The sequence below is a fragment of the Prionailurus bengalensis genome, chromosome D1, assembly GCF_016509475.1.
Source record: "Prionailurus bengalensis isolate Pbe53 chromosome D1, Fcat_Pben_1.1_paternal_pri, whole genome shotgun sequence".
NCBI classification, from domain to species: domain Eukaryota; kingdom Metazoa; phylum Chordata; class Mammalia; order Carnivora; family Felidae; genus Prionailurus; species Prionailurus bengalensis.
In genome coordinates, this window is record NC_057346.1 from 21978635 (window position 1) to 21994592 (window position 15958).

Consider the following 15958-nt stretch of genomic DNA (forward strand, 5'->3'; position numbering starts at 1 on the left):
CTATTGGGACCCCTGGCCCTCTGAGTCAGCGCTCTTCAGTTCAACGTAACCTTTTCCCGCAGGTTTTGTGCTGGTCTCCATCTCTGCACCAGGGGCCTTACACACCTTAACTCTCGCATCACTCAGCAGCTCCGCGAAACCACTCGTCCCCGCCCCTCTCCTCGCGCCTTCATAAACCCCGCCCCCTGCGTGAGACATGGAGCGGAAGTGACGTTACCGCGGAGCTCTAAGTCCCGCCCCTTACGCTTTCCCATCCCCGGGGAGGGAACGCAAGACCGGAAGGGGCCGATACATGGCCACCGAAGGGCGGGCCCGGGGTGGGCGGGGCCCGGCGGCCCGGCGGCCCTCCCGGAAGTGGCGGTTTGCTGGAGGCGGTTACCTAGGAATCCCGAGTAGTTTGAATGTGTGGCGACCTGTGCACCGGTGCTTGCTCGGTGCTATCTCAGCAGGAGTGGGACCCCCGAGGCCTAAGACACAGGCTTTTATCTGGCTCGGGACTCCCCGGCATTCATCGTTTCCCTCCATAACCGGATAGCAGTTATTTGGACTCAGCCTCAGACCCAGGTTCCCACCCCGACCCTACCAGCCCCCTTCCTCTCTGGCTGCTACGGTCGTTCCTCCCTTTCCTCGCGGTGCCACCAGTGGGCACAGTTTTCGTTCCCTCAGTAGATCCCTTTTCTCTCCCCTCTCATCCCCATTCCTTGCACAAGGCAGTCTTTAAAACTTAACGCTTTTCATTTCTTCCCATTTCCTTCTCCAGAATTCTTGTTCTTCGACTGCCTGTCAGGCTACTTACTGCCTCCTCCCAGGTTTCTCTCCTTTCCAGGAGCCTGTGGCTGATGGATTAGGAGATTGAGCTTTTAACGCAGTCGCTTGAAGATTTTAAGCTTCTCCTTTCTCCTATCCAGGGGTCACATGCCAGGAAGGATGGCCCCCCTCAAGAAGCCTCGAAATGCCGCAAGGTTGCCCCTGGCTTTAAACCCCCTGAAGAGCAAGGACGTGTTGGCAGTGCTGGCCGAAAGGAACCAGGCTATAGTGCCAGTTGGGGCCTGGGTGGAACCTGCCTTGCCAGATAGTTCGGAAGTCCCAGCATATGTGAGTGTCAGTTTGATGCAGATGTGGTGGGGTTCCTCCCCTGTTTTTGTTCGTTTGTTTGTTTCTTTCAGTTTGTTTGTTTGTTTGTTTTCTTCTTCTTCATATTAGCCTTCTCTAATCCCTGGTGCTTAGATAAAGATGAACTGTCTGGGGGATGTCCTTTTATAAATAGTTATGTTCTTGCCTTAGGATTGTAGAACAAACACGTATTTGCCAAAACTGTATTTCACAAACTCTTGATTGCTTGCTGTGCACAAGACATAGGCACTGTCTGTATCTTCTGGACACCCTGCAGCTAGTAGGGATGACAGTTGCCACACTTAATTTAACATGAATTGATTGTTTAGAGTTATGGTAAGTGTGTGATAGAGATTCTGTAAGATTCAGATACAGTAAGAGAATAAGGAAAGAAGAGATTAATTCTGACTGAGATCCTGAGGAAGTTTTAACTATAAACTCCAGGAAGACGCGGACCTTTATATTTTGTTCATTCCTGTCCTATCATATAGTAAGTCTTAAGGAAATATTTGTGGAACGAATGAGTGTGGAAATATAGCCTATGTTAGTCCTTAAGAAATGAAAATGCTGTAAGTATAGATCGTAGGGAAGCGCATTTCAGGTGAAGGGAAACTTTTGCAAAGTTTACATGTGCTCCTATTTCCATAATAACTCTCATATGTACTAATTAGCGCAGGAGGACAATTTTGTAAGAAGGTTTTTGATAGTCTTTCACCAAACTGTGCCCCTTAGCTATTTGTTGGAATTTTATTGTGGCACTTACCACATTATATTTATAGTAAGTTGCATGCATGTCTACTTTTCCTGATGGAGTGTGAGCTTCCAGAGCACAAGGGAAAAAAAAAAATCTCATTTTTTACCATCCCCAACTTTGTCTTAGTGCCTGATAAATATAAGCACTTGGTAAGTATTTATGGAATGCACAAATTGTGTGAGGGTATTCTGCACATATAGACAAAATGCTGAACATGAGACGAAAAATATGAGTGGTCCTTGATCTCAGAGAAGAAATGAGACATGTTTAAAGTAAATCTTAAATAACAAAGCAATTTCATATATTCATTTTATTTTTTTATATGTATGTTCATATGTATTCATTTATTCCTCTTCTGCCTATTTCCAGAAAGGATTTGAAGTGTCTAAGTAGTATATGATTAAGTGCTATGATACTTAAGGAAGAAAGGTAGGACTTTGGGTTGATGTGATACAAGCAAGCTTAATGAAGAAATTAGGTAAAGAAGGAGGAAGATTCTCCAATTAAGGAGAATGGGAAGAGTAGGAAGTGAGGGAGGTATATTCAGGATTCTAAGGGTAGATTAGATTGATTGGAGAGGATGTGTAGTGGGATTGTGGAAAATAGGAGCTGTTGGGAACCACAGCTGTAGGGAAATCTTGGATAAAGGATTGACTTCATTCATTGTGTAATATTTACAGACAAATATGGTAAAACAATGTTTTGACTAGGTTAATTGCTTCAAAAATTTTTTGAGGTGAGATATAGATTGGCTTCTGGGGGACGAATTAGGATATAATTGTAACAATTTAGCCATGAAGTATGGCATCAGGACTTGTTTCATGATAAGGAATAGAAAGGGAAAGCTTTAAAAAAGGGTGGTTGAAGTAGGAATGAAAAGGGATAAGTGTAAGAAACACCCCAGAAGAGTTAATAAGGTTTGGTACAAAGGTATTTTGGTATTTAAGTTATTGATACCTCGTTTTCATTGCTCAAATTATGGCATCTTTGTTTCTTTTTAATCTTTATTTATTTTTGAGAGAGTGAGAGAGACAGAGTGAGAGCAGGGGAGGAACAGAGAGAGAGGGAGACACAGAATCCGAAGCAGGCTCCAGGCTCTGACCTGTCAGCACAGAGCCTGACGCGGGGCTGGAACCCACGAACTGTGAGATCATGACCTGAGCTGAAGTCGGACCCTTGACCGCCTGAGCCACCCAGGCGCCCCTGGCATCTTTGTAATGTAGCATCAAAATGCCTAAAACCCACCAGAATTTTCTTTTTCTGTGTTAAAAAGAATTTAGTCTCATGTTCCCAAACTTTAACTCAAAATATTAGTCTTGGAAAATATATGTCTCCTTTCCCTCACTTAAAAAATATTGATCAGTACCAGTCAATGGCAATTTGATCAAGCATTTCCTAGAACTCTTTACCAATTTAGTATATATAGTCTGGGGAATCCACCCTTATTGACAGATGCAGCTTCTGTCAGCTCAGAATAAATGCTGAATAGTTACTTTTAAAGTGTGGTAGACCTAATACATGCTTATTTTAAAGGGAAACTCTTTTTTTTTTTTCAACATTTTTATTTATTTTTGGGACAGAGAGAGACAGAGCATGAACGGGGGAGGGGCAGAGAGAGAGGGAGACACAGAATCGGAAACAGGCTCCAGGCTCCGAGCCATCAGCCCAGAGCCTGACGCGGGGCTCGAACTCACGGACCGCGAGATCGTGACCTGGCTGGAGTCGGAGGCTTAACCGACTGCGCCACCCAGGCGCCCCTTAAAAGGAAACTCTTAATCATTTTTGTTCTCAAAGTTTCAAGGAGCCATTGAGATTCCTAAGAATACCATAGCTTCAGACCTCCCCTTCCACTAATTAAATTAGCATCAAAGGACACTGCTATTCTATCAGCATATATGGCTGTCGCATTATTTTATAATTTATCTGATTATCTGTTGTTGTATAACAAACTGCCCTAGATGTTAGTGGCATAAAGCAAATTATACTGTGTGTCAGGATTTAGAACAGGGCACAGTGAGGATGGCTCGTCTACAACACAATGTCTGAAGCCTGTCGGTTGAGACAGCTGAAATAGCTGGAGATGTCTGGGACAACTCTACTGGATTCTGGCTATTGGTTGGATTTCTTGTTTCCTCTTCATCTGGCCATCTACTGGGCTGTGATGTCCAGGATGGCTTTCTCACTCACATGTCTGGCACTTGGGCTAGGATGACTAGAATGGCTGCGGGCTTGCTTGGATGCTTTCTCTTTCCACATGGTTTCTCTACCTGGCTAGTTTGGGCTTCCTTTCAGCATGGTGGTCTCAGGGTAGAACTCTTATATGGTGGCTCGTTTCCCCTAGGGTGAGCACTCCAAGAGCTGTAGGTGGAAGTTGCTTTAAGACCTTGCTTGAGAAGTCATGGAGCCAATGCTTCTGCCTCATTCTGTTGGATATATACAGAGCCAGACTACAATCAGTATGGGAGATTATTACACAAGAGCATTGATACTGGGAGGCTTGATTCACTGTGGGGAGAAGGGGAGATCATCTTTGGAGACTATTGTGAATACTAAACATAAGTTTCATCATACGTGAATTATCCAAAAATGTTCTTTGTTTGTTGTGAGAAACACTTCTTTCTATATTGTCCCCTTGGATAGTCCTTAGGGTATAAAAAGTCTATGTCTATGAGGAATTAGTTGTACAATTGAAACAATATTTATTTTTGCTTAAGTCAGTATTTCTCAAATTTATTTGACTCTGGGAATCTCTTAATGTCCCAGAATCTGAGACAATGTTCTTGGGTTCTGATTGCCTTATAAAGTGGTGTTTGCTGAGCAAAATATGTTTCTAAAATATGGTATACTCTTATCTTTCGTTTACAGTTGAGATTCACAATTTGGAATCAGTCATACACTAATAAGATGTTCAATAATCTCAGCACGGGGGTAAAAGAGGGGGCAGACAGACAATGGACGTAAAAGAGGCAGGATGGCTTTAATTTTCTGGAGCCTGAGTTAATTTTGGTCAGTTGTTCAGTCTTTACTACATATATCTCTCCTTTGGAATTATTTTACCCAATTGTTCTTTGATATTTGTTTTGTACACTCTATTCCTATGGTATATACTTGTGTAGAATATGGGATAGACTTCTTGGAAAATGTAATTTTATTGGAATTTAAATTCTTTTCATTTTGAGAGTTAATGACTGCCTTATGAAATATTTGAGGCACCTTTCTGAATTAGAATTTGGAATCACTGTGTTAGAAGAAGGGCTGGATAGGAGTATGATTTTATTTATTTGAAGATCCCTTATGAAAGAGAGACATAGTCAAGAGACAAGCAGTAACAGTATAGGGCATAAGTATTGGAGTCAGAGAGACTTGTAGCTCTGCTGCTTGCCAGCTGTAGGATCTTGGGCTAAAGATGAATCTTTCTGAGCCCCAATTTCCTCATCTTTAATATAAAGAATAAGAATATCTTCTATTGGAGGTAGTTTTAGGGATTTAGTGATATAATGTGGTTAAAGTGCTTGTCTTGTAATAGATCTTTAATAACAATAACTGCTTGGGGCACCTGGGTGGCTCATTGGTTGAGCGTTTGACTCTTGATTTCAGTTCAAGTCATGATCCCAGGGTTGTGGGTTCAAGCCCCGAGTTGGGTTCTGTGCTGAGCATTGAGCCTGCTTAAGATTCTCTCTCTCCCTCTGCTCCTTTTTCCTGCTTGTGCTCTCACTCTCTCGGAAAAAAAAAGTAACTGCTTTTAATTATGCCTGTGGTTGTTATTCAAAGCATTCAGAGGAAGTGAATACTGATTAGGGACTCAAATGGGATAAAATTTCTAGATCGTTTAGAATGTGTTTTAGAATTGAGCATTACACAAATATTGAGTGCCTTTATATTCAAGGCTCTGTGTCATATACTGTAGGAGAAACAAAAGAGGATAAATACATTTCCTGCCCTCACAGTGTACCTAATCTAATGGGGGAGTTGAGAAGTATTATACTCAATGTTAATAAGAATGAGAGGTACTATAGCATAGGAAGCTCAGAGGAAGAACCAATTATGGAAGGTGGTTGGTTATTAGATGGTCTTAAAGAATGAGTACCACCTTTACTTTACTAGATGGAGATGACAGGAAGGTTAAAAATGGAGCGTAAATCTGAGTGTGAAGGCATTTTATAATAGGACCTATTTGGTGAGCGGTGAGCAATTTGGTGTATCTGGACTGTTGTATTCATTTTAAAAAATGTGTAACATAAGATAGGTTTAAATTGGTTCATTAAGAATTAATGAAGGCAACTTTAGTTGTCAAATCAATGAAAAATTAAGATTTGATTTGAGTACAAAAATTCCAATTTTTAGTTTTTGATTTGGTTTGAGTTCTTGGTACTCAGTAGCTATGTCTAGATTATCAGCTTCTGAACTCCTGTGATTTCCTTACTGTACTGGGAATTTTGGATTATAGAACTGAATTATTTTCTTGGGATTGTACCTTGACAGCTTTGTGCTTAAAACAGTCCTAACAGGCAAAACTGCTGACATTTAAGTTTATTTTCTTTCATCTTTCAAGACTTCAGCATATATGATTGAAGAAGAACTAAAGGAACAACTAAGAAAAAAACAAGAAGCTCTGAAGCATTTTCAGAGACAAGTCAAACGCCGAGTAAATCAACAAATCAGGTTGCGAAAAAAGCATCAGCTTCAGAGATCTTATGAAGCAGTAAGTTCAAAAGAGAAACCATATTTTATTCTTACGTTGTTCTGACTCATTTTTTTGTTTTCACCAAATAATCAAAAACAATGTCAGAATTTTGGATTTGGGTTTGAATTTTGGCTTTGCTGCTTGCTAGCTGTGTCACCTTGGGCCTATTACTTCTCTGGACTGTAGTTTCTTTATCTATAAAATGAGGCTATGATATTTGTCTCACAGTGTTGTTAGGAGAATTTGATAGGTAAATTATTAGCACATTAGGGATGCCTGGTAAATATTAGTTTCATTGCTTGCTAAAGCTTTCCTCTTTCTACCCTTGGCCCTGATTTAAAGTCTTTTGGGCCACTTATAGGCATTATTTGATTGTACTGGTCTGGAGTAGAATCTCACTAGAAGAATCTCACTCTTTCTTCCTTTGTGTAGGCAGAAAAAGAAGGCTCTATAGCCATGCAGTCCTCAGATCCAGCACATTTAACTCCTAAAAGAACAAGTGTTTTTCCAAAGAACTTGAATGCTGCAATTGGAAGTGCTAGGTTACCTCCTTCCCAGGTGCTGGGGGATGGACTAGAAGATAGAGAGAATCAGAATGAATTACTCCAACAACAAGCCCAGGCTGTAAGTACATACTCATTTTATGCCTATGATTTTCTTTAGATACATGCCATATCTAGAATATGAAGTAGAGATTAGGAGGTATCCTACTCAACTTCACTTTTAATTACCTTCTTTTTTTTACTTTTGTAAAGTGGGGAATAGTGGAATGATGTTTATTTTTTATACATATTCTAAATTTATTTATTTTTGGTAAGACAATTTAGAATCATCTAAAGGAAGCTGCCAAACTCTTAGAGTTAAAAACTTATGAGAAAGAGCTTTAAGTTAAAGAACATAGATTTTTTTCCCAATTGTACTGGAATTGTGTTATGGGTAAGTTATTGTTTATGGTATATGGACAGAACTGATTCCTAATGTCTATTGCAAAAAGGTACAGTACATATATGGGGCGCTTCATTCATTATTTTTGTCTCTTTTTCCTCATTTCTGTCCTTTAGTCTGATAATCACAATAAATAGATCTATAGGTCAAGTAATAACATACTAAACTCTTGACATAGAATTAGAAAAAAAAAGTAACATATCCTAAGTAATTGATTTTACGTATCTGTTATTTAAAAATTAATCACCATGAGTAGGTTCATCCGCTGAAATCACTTGAGACCGTGCACTCAACTCTCCTTAGTGTACCTGAGCTTTTTGTCCACTCGATACCATATTCTTCAACTCTGCTATGGGAATTATACTTCATCTTATTTAAAATGCATTTCTAGGGATAGTGAGAGGAGAGCAAAAGTGTAGAAAATGATGATTATGCAAAAATAAAAGTTTCATAACTGCTGACTTGGCTTGGTCATAAGTATGAAGGGATTGTATATTTGCTAGTATAATTAGGGAAAGCTTTATAAGCATATATTATATTGAAATACTTAAAAAAATTTTTTTCTTTGCCCAAACTATGACTTTTTCTTGCCATTGCTTGGTTTGTAGTAATCATTTTAAAAATCATTTTTGTTTCCTTTTTTAAGGTTATGAACAATCTGTTGAGCAAATATTTATTGAATCAGGCACTTCATAAAGTATAAGGGATAGAACATTGATGAAAACAGACACGGTTGTTGCCTTTGTGGTGCTTGTGGCTATAATCCCACCATAGTGAGGATTTTACTTCATCTGTATAGTATATAAGTAGAACACATCAGTTCACAGATATTTGAATATACTGTGTTTCTTAAACATTGAACGAATGAAATGTGAATTGGGACCTTTTATGGGGGTTTGCATTTCCAAGTAGAGATGTAAAGCTGGTAGACTCCAATCTATTAGATAATAATATAGAGATATTTGCTATATTTGGTGATAAAGTTGCACTATGGAATTTCAAAAATTTTTCAATTCCAAGGAAATATTTCCTGGAAGAGGTGGAATTGAGTTGTATATTTTGAATTGGTAAGGTGAATTGAATTGGTGAATTGAAGAGAATTTTGAGATAGGAGGAACAGTTAAGAGTGTAGAATGTATAATGAGCTTGGTATATTTGGGAATAAGTGATGGAACCTTTCTGATTGATAGTTTATAGAGGAGGATGACAGAAAATTGAGGTTACATAGGACGAAATCAGGTTATGAAAAGCTTGAAATGTTACAAAACGAAAAAAAAAAATTTATACCGTTTTTTTCTTAAAAGATGAACTAACTACTAAAGAATGTTCAGTGACCTAAACTACTTTAAGCCTATAAACTTTTGCCCAAACAGCATCTTGACATTAGATGCTTTTTAATCTTACTGTTTCTGTTGCAGTTTTTTTTTTAATTTTTTAAAAGTTATTTTTGAGACAGTGAGAGAGAGAGAGAATGAGAATGTGTGAATGCATGGGAGAGGCAGAGAGAAAGAGAGAATTCCAAGCAGGCTCAGCAGAGAGCCCAACGCAGAGCTTGAACTCAAGACATGAGATCATGATCTGAGAGGAACCAAGAATTTGACACTGAGCCACCCAGTCGCTCCTCTGTTGCAGTTTTTATCCACTAGATGTCACTAAGAACTAGACAGTGAGGCATTGTTCAAGCACTAATTCCCTTGATTTATCTAGAAGTGGTTGAGTAAATGATGAATATAATTCACTTTCTGAATATTGGTGGACTTTTCAGTTTTCGTGTGCCACGGAGTGATAGAACCATAGAATCCTGGAGCTGGAGGGTTTTAAAAGTTCATCTGACATATTGAAATACTTAAGGATGAAATGATTTGATATCTGGGGTATACTTCAAAGTAATATAAGGGTGAAGTGAAGTAAGGCATTATGGATAAAATAAGATGGGCCAGGAATTGATAATGTTAAAACTGTTTGGGTGTGTATGTGGGATTCATTATAGCTTCTGTCTACTATATGTTTGACATTTCCAATATGTTTGAATTTATTTACATTTTTTAAAATCTTTTTTAAAAAGTTTATCTTTTTTGTTGTTGTTATTGAGAGAGTGGCAGAGAGAGAAAGAGGGCTACAGAGAATACCAAGCAGGCTCTGTGCTATCAGCACAGAGTTCGTGGGGCTCAAACTCATAAACTGTGAGATCATGACCTGAGCTGAAATCAAGGGTCGGATGCTCAACCAACTGAGCCACCCAAGCGCCCCTGAATTTATTTACATTTTTAATTAAATGTTAGAAAAGAAAAGACATTATCTAGTCTAACCTTTCTTTCTCTAAAGAATTCTTTTTATATTGTCTCTAGTTTCTGCTAGAACACTGCCACTGTTGAGCAACTGACCACTTTTTAGGCTATTCATTTTTAGAAGTCTTGAAATTATTAGAAATATTTTATCAATATACTAAGTCAAAATGTTCCTATAATTTTTACCCATTGGGCCTAGTTTTGCACTCTCAAGTAATAGAAAATAAAATACCATGGTCATCTCTAAGACACTTTAGGTATTTGATTATATTTGATTATAGCTATCATTTCTGTCTCTTTTTTTCTTTTTTGGGGGGAGAGAGAGAGCGCGCGCACGCACATGTGTGTGCACATGGGGGAAGAAGGGCAGAAGGAGAGGGAGAGAGAGAATCTTAAGCAGGCTCAATGACCAGTGTGGAGCCCAACACAGGGCTTGATCTCACGACTGTGAGATTGTGACCTGAGCCAAAATCAAGAGTCAGATGCTTAACCAACTGAGCCTCCCAGGCGCCCCCCATTTTTCTCTTTTGATTCTTACATTCCTAATGCTTTCAGTCATTATAATCTTGGTTGATTTCTTCTGAATGCTATTTAGTTTTTCAAATATGCTCTTTTCAAATATGGCCTTCAAAACTGGATGTGGCCCTGTACCCCAACATGTGATTTTGCTAGGACCTCTCTTATTCTGTATCCCCACCCCAACCTTCACTTATAATACTTGGTATTACCTACTTGTTCTGAAATAGATAAGATTGGGTACCTAAAGTTAGCCACTATAATCATAAAACTGGAAGAAATTTCAAGTGTTCCCATAAAATAGAACTAGCCTAGCCCCCTGCTTTTGTTCAGACTGATATTTATCTCTAGGGATTGAGTTTCTATTGTGTCCCTTGATAACTTCATTTTGGTTGGGAATCAATGAACAGCTGATCATTGTTTCATTCTCACCATGTAATAATTTTTTTTAAATACACTATTAAGTTTACCACTATTTTCTAGCATGGGATATCTCAGCTTTTTATTTCTCACTGAATCTTTTATTATCTTGTTTTTTATTTTCATTCTCTCTTTGTAATGCAGGCTTTCCAGCTTTTTCAACCCTGGAAATACCAATTAATTTTGGTAATTAAGAAAGATTTAAGCAATGTGAAATAACCTGATAAGTTTTCTTAATCTATCATTGGAAAACTATTGTTTGAGTTAGGCTCTTCGGCTGCAAGACTTCATTTTATTTCAAGAACATGCATGGGATGATAATGGCAGAATCAGAAACTCCCTTAAGGAGTCAGAGGAGTTTTTCTGGCTCTGAGGTAGCTCCAGTGATCACAACAGCATAGGTTCTTTGATCTTCACAACTAGTATTTAATCAATAACTTGATTGATTCAGTTGTTCTCATAGGGTGACCCACCTTCCTTATTGTCTGAGGACATGAGACCTTCATTGCTAAACCTGGACAGTTCCAGGCAAAGTGGGAGTGTTCCCTGTCTCTACACATATGCTTCTCTCTTATTTGCTTAATTTTTCTACTAACTGGTATTCTCATCATCACAGCTCTGAAACTTAGGCATACTTATGGCTCCTTTAGCCTCTTTGCTCCAGCTTTGGACCTTTTAGGTTCAGTTCCTGTGTCTGATTTCTCATACTTCCTAGTTCATCATGTAAGATAAGGAATCTTCATTATTCCAGCCTGCCTTTTTACGCAAGATCTAGGTTATTGGTGAGCCTATAGCTTGGGAGGCCCACTTAATAATCTGATTTGTAAAATTCCCCTATTTTCTATATTTTTGTTTAATGCTTATGAACATTGACTTTGGTCCTTGTATTCGTTTCTTTTGTCTGCTGTTAACAAATTACCTCAAACTTAGCGACTTGAAATGACAAATTAATTCTCTTGAAGTTCTCGAGGCCAGAAGTCCAAAATCAGTTTCAGTGAGCCAAAATGAAGGTATCAGCAGGGTCTCTTCCACAGATTCTAGGAGAAAATTTGTTCCTCGACTCTTCTAGTTTTTGGTGTCTGCTGGCTTTCCTTTCCTTGTGGTTACATTGTACCAATCACTGCTTCTGTCTTTACATCACCTTCTTCTTTTCTGTATGCCACATCTTCCTCTGCCATCTCTCTCATAAGGACAGTTGGGATGGCATTTAGGGCCCATATGGATAGTCCAGGATTATCTCCTCATCTTAAGATCCTTAATTTAATAATATCTGCAAAGCCCCTTTTTTCTTATAAAGTAACGTTTATAGGTTTCAGGGATCAGGACCTGGTGTCTTTGAGTGTCCATTAGTCAGCCTATTACAGTCCTCATAGCTGGTCCTTGAAAGGGCTTTCGGGTTGAGGTTTGATGAAGGGTTATGGTAATGACAGAGAAATGGAAAGACTATAACGTATATTCCAACTGCTGGACCAGTTGAAATATCCTGCTTAAGGGACTAAAATCAATCTGTGACTCTAATAGAGGTTTGGACTTGTTGGGAGATGTAGATTATGTATCCTTATTTTAAATCTGTTACAACAGCTATTTTGAATCCTTGGTCACATTGTGCAGGGCAATAACATCTACTATACTTGGCAGTGAGTAAAAACAGACACATTTGTGGCTCTGTATTTTTTATAACTTTAACTGTACATATATCTCTTTTTATAGTATGATTACCTCTATCTTGATCCCTTTAGCCATTCTGCTAACAAATTTAGAAGTCCTCCTCTTAGGGGTGCCTGGGTGGCTCAGCCAGTTAAGCAACTGACTTAGGCTCAGGTCACGATCTCACGGTTCGTGAGTTTGAGCCCTGCATCGGGCTCTGTGCTGACGGCTCAGAGCTTGGAGCCTGCTTCTGATTCTGTGTTTCCCTCTCTCTCTGCCCCTCCCTGCCTTGCTCTCTGTCTCTCTGTCTCTCTCTCAAAAATAAACATTAAAATTTTTTTTCTTAAAAAAATAAGTCCCCTCTTAGTAAAATAAAGAGTAATGTTTCAAGCTGATTTCTCTGGTGAGAAGTGTAGACCTTTAGAAGCAAGGACAAAACAGGTGATATGCTGTAGGGAAACTGCACCGGTAGTGAGAGTGTTTTTATCCCTAGCTCACCATTAGTAAAAACCAAAGTGTTTGTTATTTATATCTGTAAATCATAGTCATGATTTACTTTCCAGGGAGAATTGATATCATTAACTTTTACTGGATTGGTTGGAACTGGTCCTGACTTTGCCTTAATTTTACTTTGTAGTATAGGGATATGCTTTTCTTCTACATGATGTAGTGCTTAGCCTAAAACATGGTACTTTGTTCATTTCTGTATTTTCTTTAAGGGAATATTCTGTGCAGATTTGTGAAAAATAAAATAGGCTATGCTCTTCTGAAAAAGAGATCAAAACCGGTGCTTACTGAAATGACCTGGTAGATGTAAGGAATGAACACAAAGTCAATGTATTTAATATTAATACTCATTATCAGCTGTTACTTAGAGTACTTGAAACAAATGGCTTCTGTTGAGATGTTGGAGTTTGTGTTCTGAGTTAACTTAGACTTTCTGGAAGAAGGGGGGTTTGAGAAAAGACTTTGAATAGCTACAGGTTTCAAATGTTAGGGGTGAAGAAGGGATTCTTGTAAACAGGAAAAAAGGATTTTAGAGGGACTAGGAATGGAGTCCTCTAGCAAGGAGTGATAAAAGTGATTAGGCATGCAAAGACTAGTCGAAGAAATAACTCCTTATTGAGAAGATGGATAGGAGGTAAAGAATGTATTTGCTCATAATTTCTAAAATTATTAATTAAAACTTTTAGGTTCTGATATTTTGTGTACATTCTTGATACAAAGCATATGTTGTTGAAAAATGATTTGAATAACAGCCCTTAAATCAAGTTATGAAATAACAGTATTTTAGAATAATGAAAGTCATGTTGTAAAAGTACTGTCAGCAAACCACAGTCTCCTTTGCAGGTAATCCTCTTGTCTTAGGTCTGGCATTTTTTAATAATAGGGGCCTGTTTTCCTGTTGGAACACTTAGTGAATTTGGTATTAAAACTTTAGCCTGTTTTTGTTTGCTCTTTTTTCCCTTTCCCTGGCAGCTTAGTCAAACCATGAAACAGGCTCGTCACCGACTGGCATCATTTAAGACTGTGAACAAAAAAAATGTGTCAGTGTTTCCAGATGGTAGAAGAAAAACCTTTCCCCACCAAGAGGTAAATTAATTTCTAATAAATTGTTGTAAAAAGTACACATAAATATTTATTTACATCTCAACATTATTTATAACTGTAAAAATAATTGGAAATAACCTGAAATATCCAATGGTAGGGAATGGTTAAAAAATTATGGTGTATCCATATATAGCTATTGTAAAAAAAATATGCTTTCAAAGAATATCTAAAGACAGAAGTGTCTGTGATACAAAATTAAGTGAAAAAAGTAGGATACAAAATTACATACAATATATTCTAAATTAAAAAAAAAATGCAGCCAATGTTTATAGAATGTCTGTCTTTACCAAGCATTGTTCTAGAAGCAGGAAAAAAAAGATAGACAAAGATCCCTTCAGGAGCATCTGTGCTAGCAGGGAAGCAAATAATAAGCAAATAAATGTAGAATATTTTTCAAACAATAAAAAAATAAAGATAAAGCGATGGGAAGAGAATACTATGTGCAGAGACAGAAGCCTGGAAAGAAATGGACCAAGAGGTTAATACTGATTATTTATGGTTAGTGTTAGTACAGGTGATTTTTATTTTCTTCTCTTGGTTTTCCCTATTTAAAAAATTTTCCATAAAGTATATATTTTACTTTCTAGTTAGGAAAAAATCAGTATTGTTATTATTTAAAAAAATTTTTTTAATGTTTATTCTTGAGAGAGAGGGAGAGACAGACAGAGCATGAGCAGGGGAGGGGCAGAGCAAGAGAAGGACACAGAATCCAAAGCAGGCTCCAAGCTCTGAGCTGTCGGCACAGAGCCTGATACGGGGCTTGAACTCATGAACTGTGGGATCATGACCTGAGCTGAAGTCGGACGCTTAACCGACTGAGCCACCCAGGAGCCCCAATACTGTTATTATTTAAAAAGAAATTCTTTTGATTCAAAATACAAGGTTAGAGTGAATAATTGGAACATAGATGCAGAGCTAGACTTAAAAGGATATTTAAGGCTATACTTGTAAAATGATATTGTTCTGTGGCTGTTTATTTCAGCGTTCACAGATTTGGATCTTAAAAATAAACTCATGTATTTTCCTGTGTGTACTTAATTTTGGCATGAATATCAAGTTTTGATAGAAAGCATCTAGTAAAATGGACCATCTCATCTTTTTTACCCTATTTTTTTTGTGGCCCTCATCACCTCTGTCTCTTAGTTCTTTCTTAGTTTTGCTTCCTAGATTATGTATATACGTGTGTGTGTGTGTGTGTGTGTGTGTGTGTATGTTTTTGGAAAGAAATGGATATATATATATATATATATAAATATATATATAAATGTTTTTGTATTTTTTCTTAAGTATCTCAACACAACCATCAAAAACATTTGTCTTTTATGTATTTGTAATTTGTAGAATACTAATCTATGTTTCCCTCTTCAGTGATAGTAAGATATTTATAGTTAAATATATAAATATATGGTGTGTATCACAGAAGACATTCCATCCCAGGTACGTTTAGTATGGTTACCCTTTTGTAGCATTGCCTTGTTAGGACTCTCAAGATAGAATTTCTTTTGTACCAAACTTCTCAGTGGCTTGTTTTTTGGACGGTTTTCATACTATGGATTTGGCGACTGTAGTTTGTGCCAGTACTGACTTCAGAGTAGTATTAGAATGAAGTGATTGGACACATTCTAGCAAACCAGAAAAAAAGGGTTATCAGATCCTAGAGACTGATATTTTATGTTGTGTGGAATATGTTCAAACCTTTCAATTGATGCTTTTCCAGAAAAAGTACTGAAATAAATACTTATCCAGTAGAGGGAGAAGGATTAAGTCTGAGGTAACATCCTTCTATAAACCAGTTTTATATGTCAAAGATGCCATTTAAATGTAATTCGTGATGACGATGATGATGATGATGTATTCAGACTTTCTGCTTATTGCTTCCAAAGAATACATGTGTATTTTTCAGCTAGAACATTGGAAACATATCTCCATAGAAATGAGAATGATCTAAGAAATTAGTGAAAATTTTCACATTTCTTATAT

General features: G+C 37.7%; 1 protein-coding gene across 3 annotated transcripts in view; it reads left to right on the top strand.

The window, feature by feature from the left end:
• The first annotated feature begins 268 nt into the window (after window positions 1–268).
• Window positions 269–15958, top strand: part of CCDC15 (coiled-coil domain containing 15) — a 102536-nt gene continuing 86846 nt past the window's right edge. For 2 of the 3 annotated variants that reach the window (XM_043579720.1, XM_043579719.1), the window contains exons 1-5: window positions 269–564; window positions 909–1095; window positions 6420–6569; window positions 6984–7175; window positions 13847–13960. In XM_043579720.1, coding sequence (XP_043435655.1) covers window positions 916–1095; window positions 6420–6569; window positions 6984–7175; window positions 13847–13960 — 636 coding nt within the window. In that variant the 5' untranslated portion in view covers window positions 269–564; window positions 909–915. The remainder of the gene's footprint in view (window positions 565–908; window positions 1096–6419; window positions 6570–6983; window positions 7176–13846; window positions 13961–15958) is intronic. The other variant, XM_043579722.1, reaches the window with a different exon arrangement.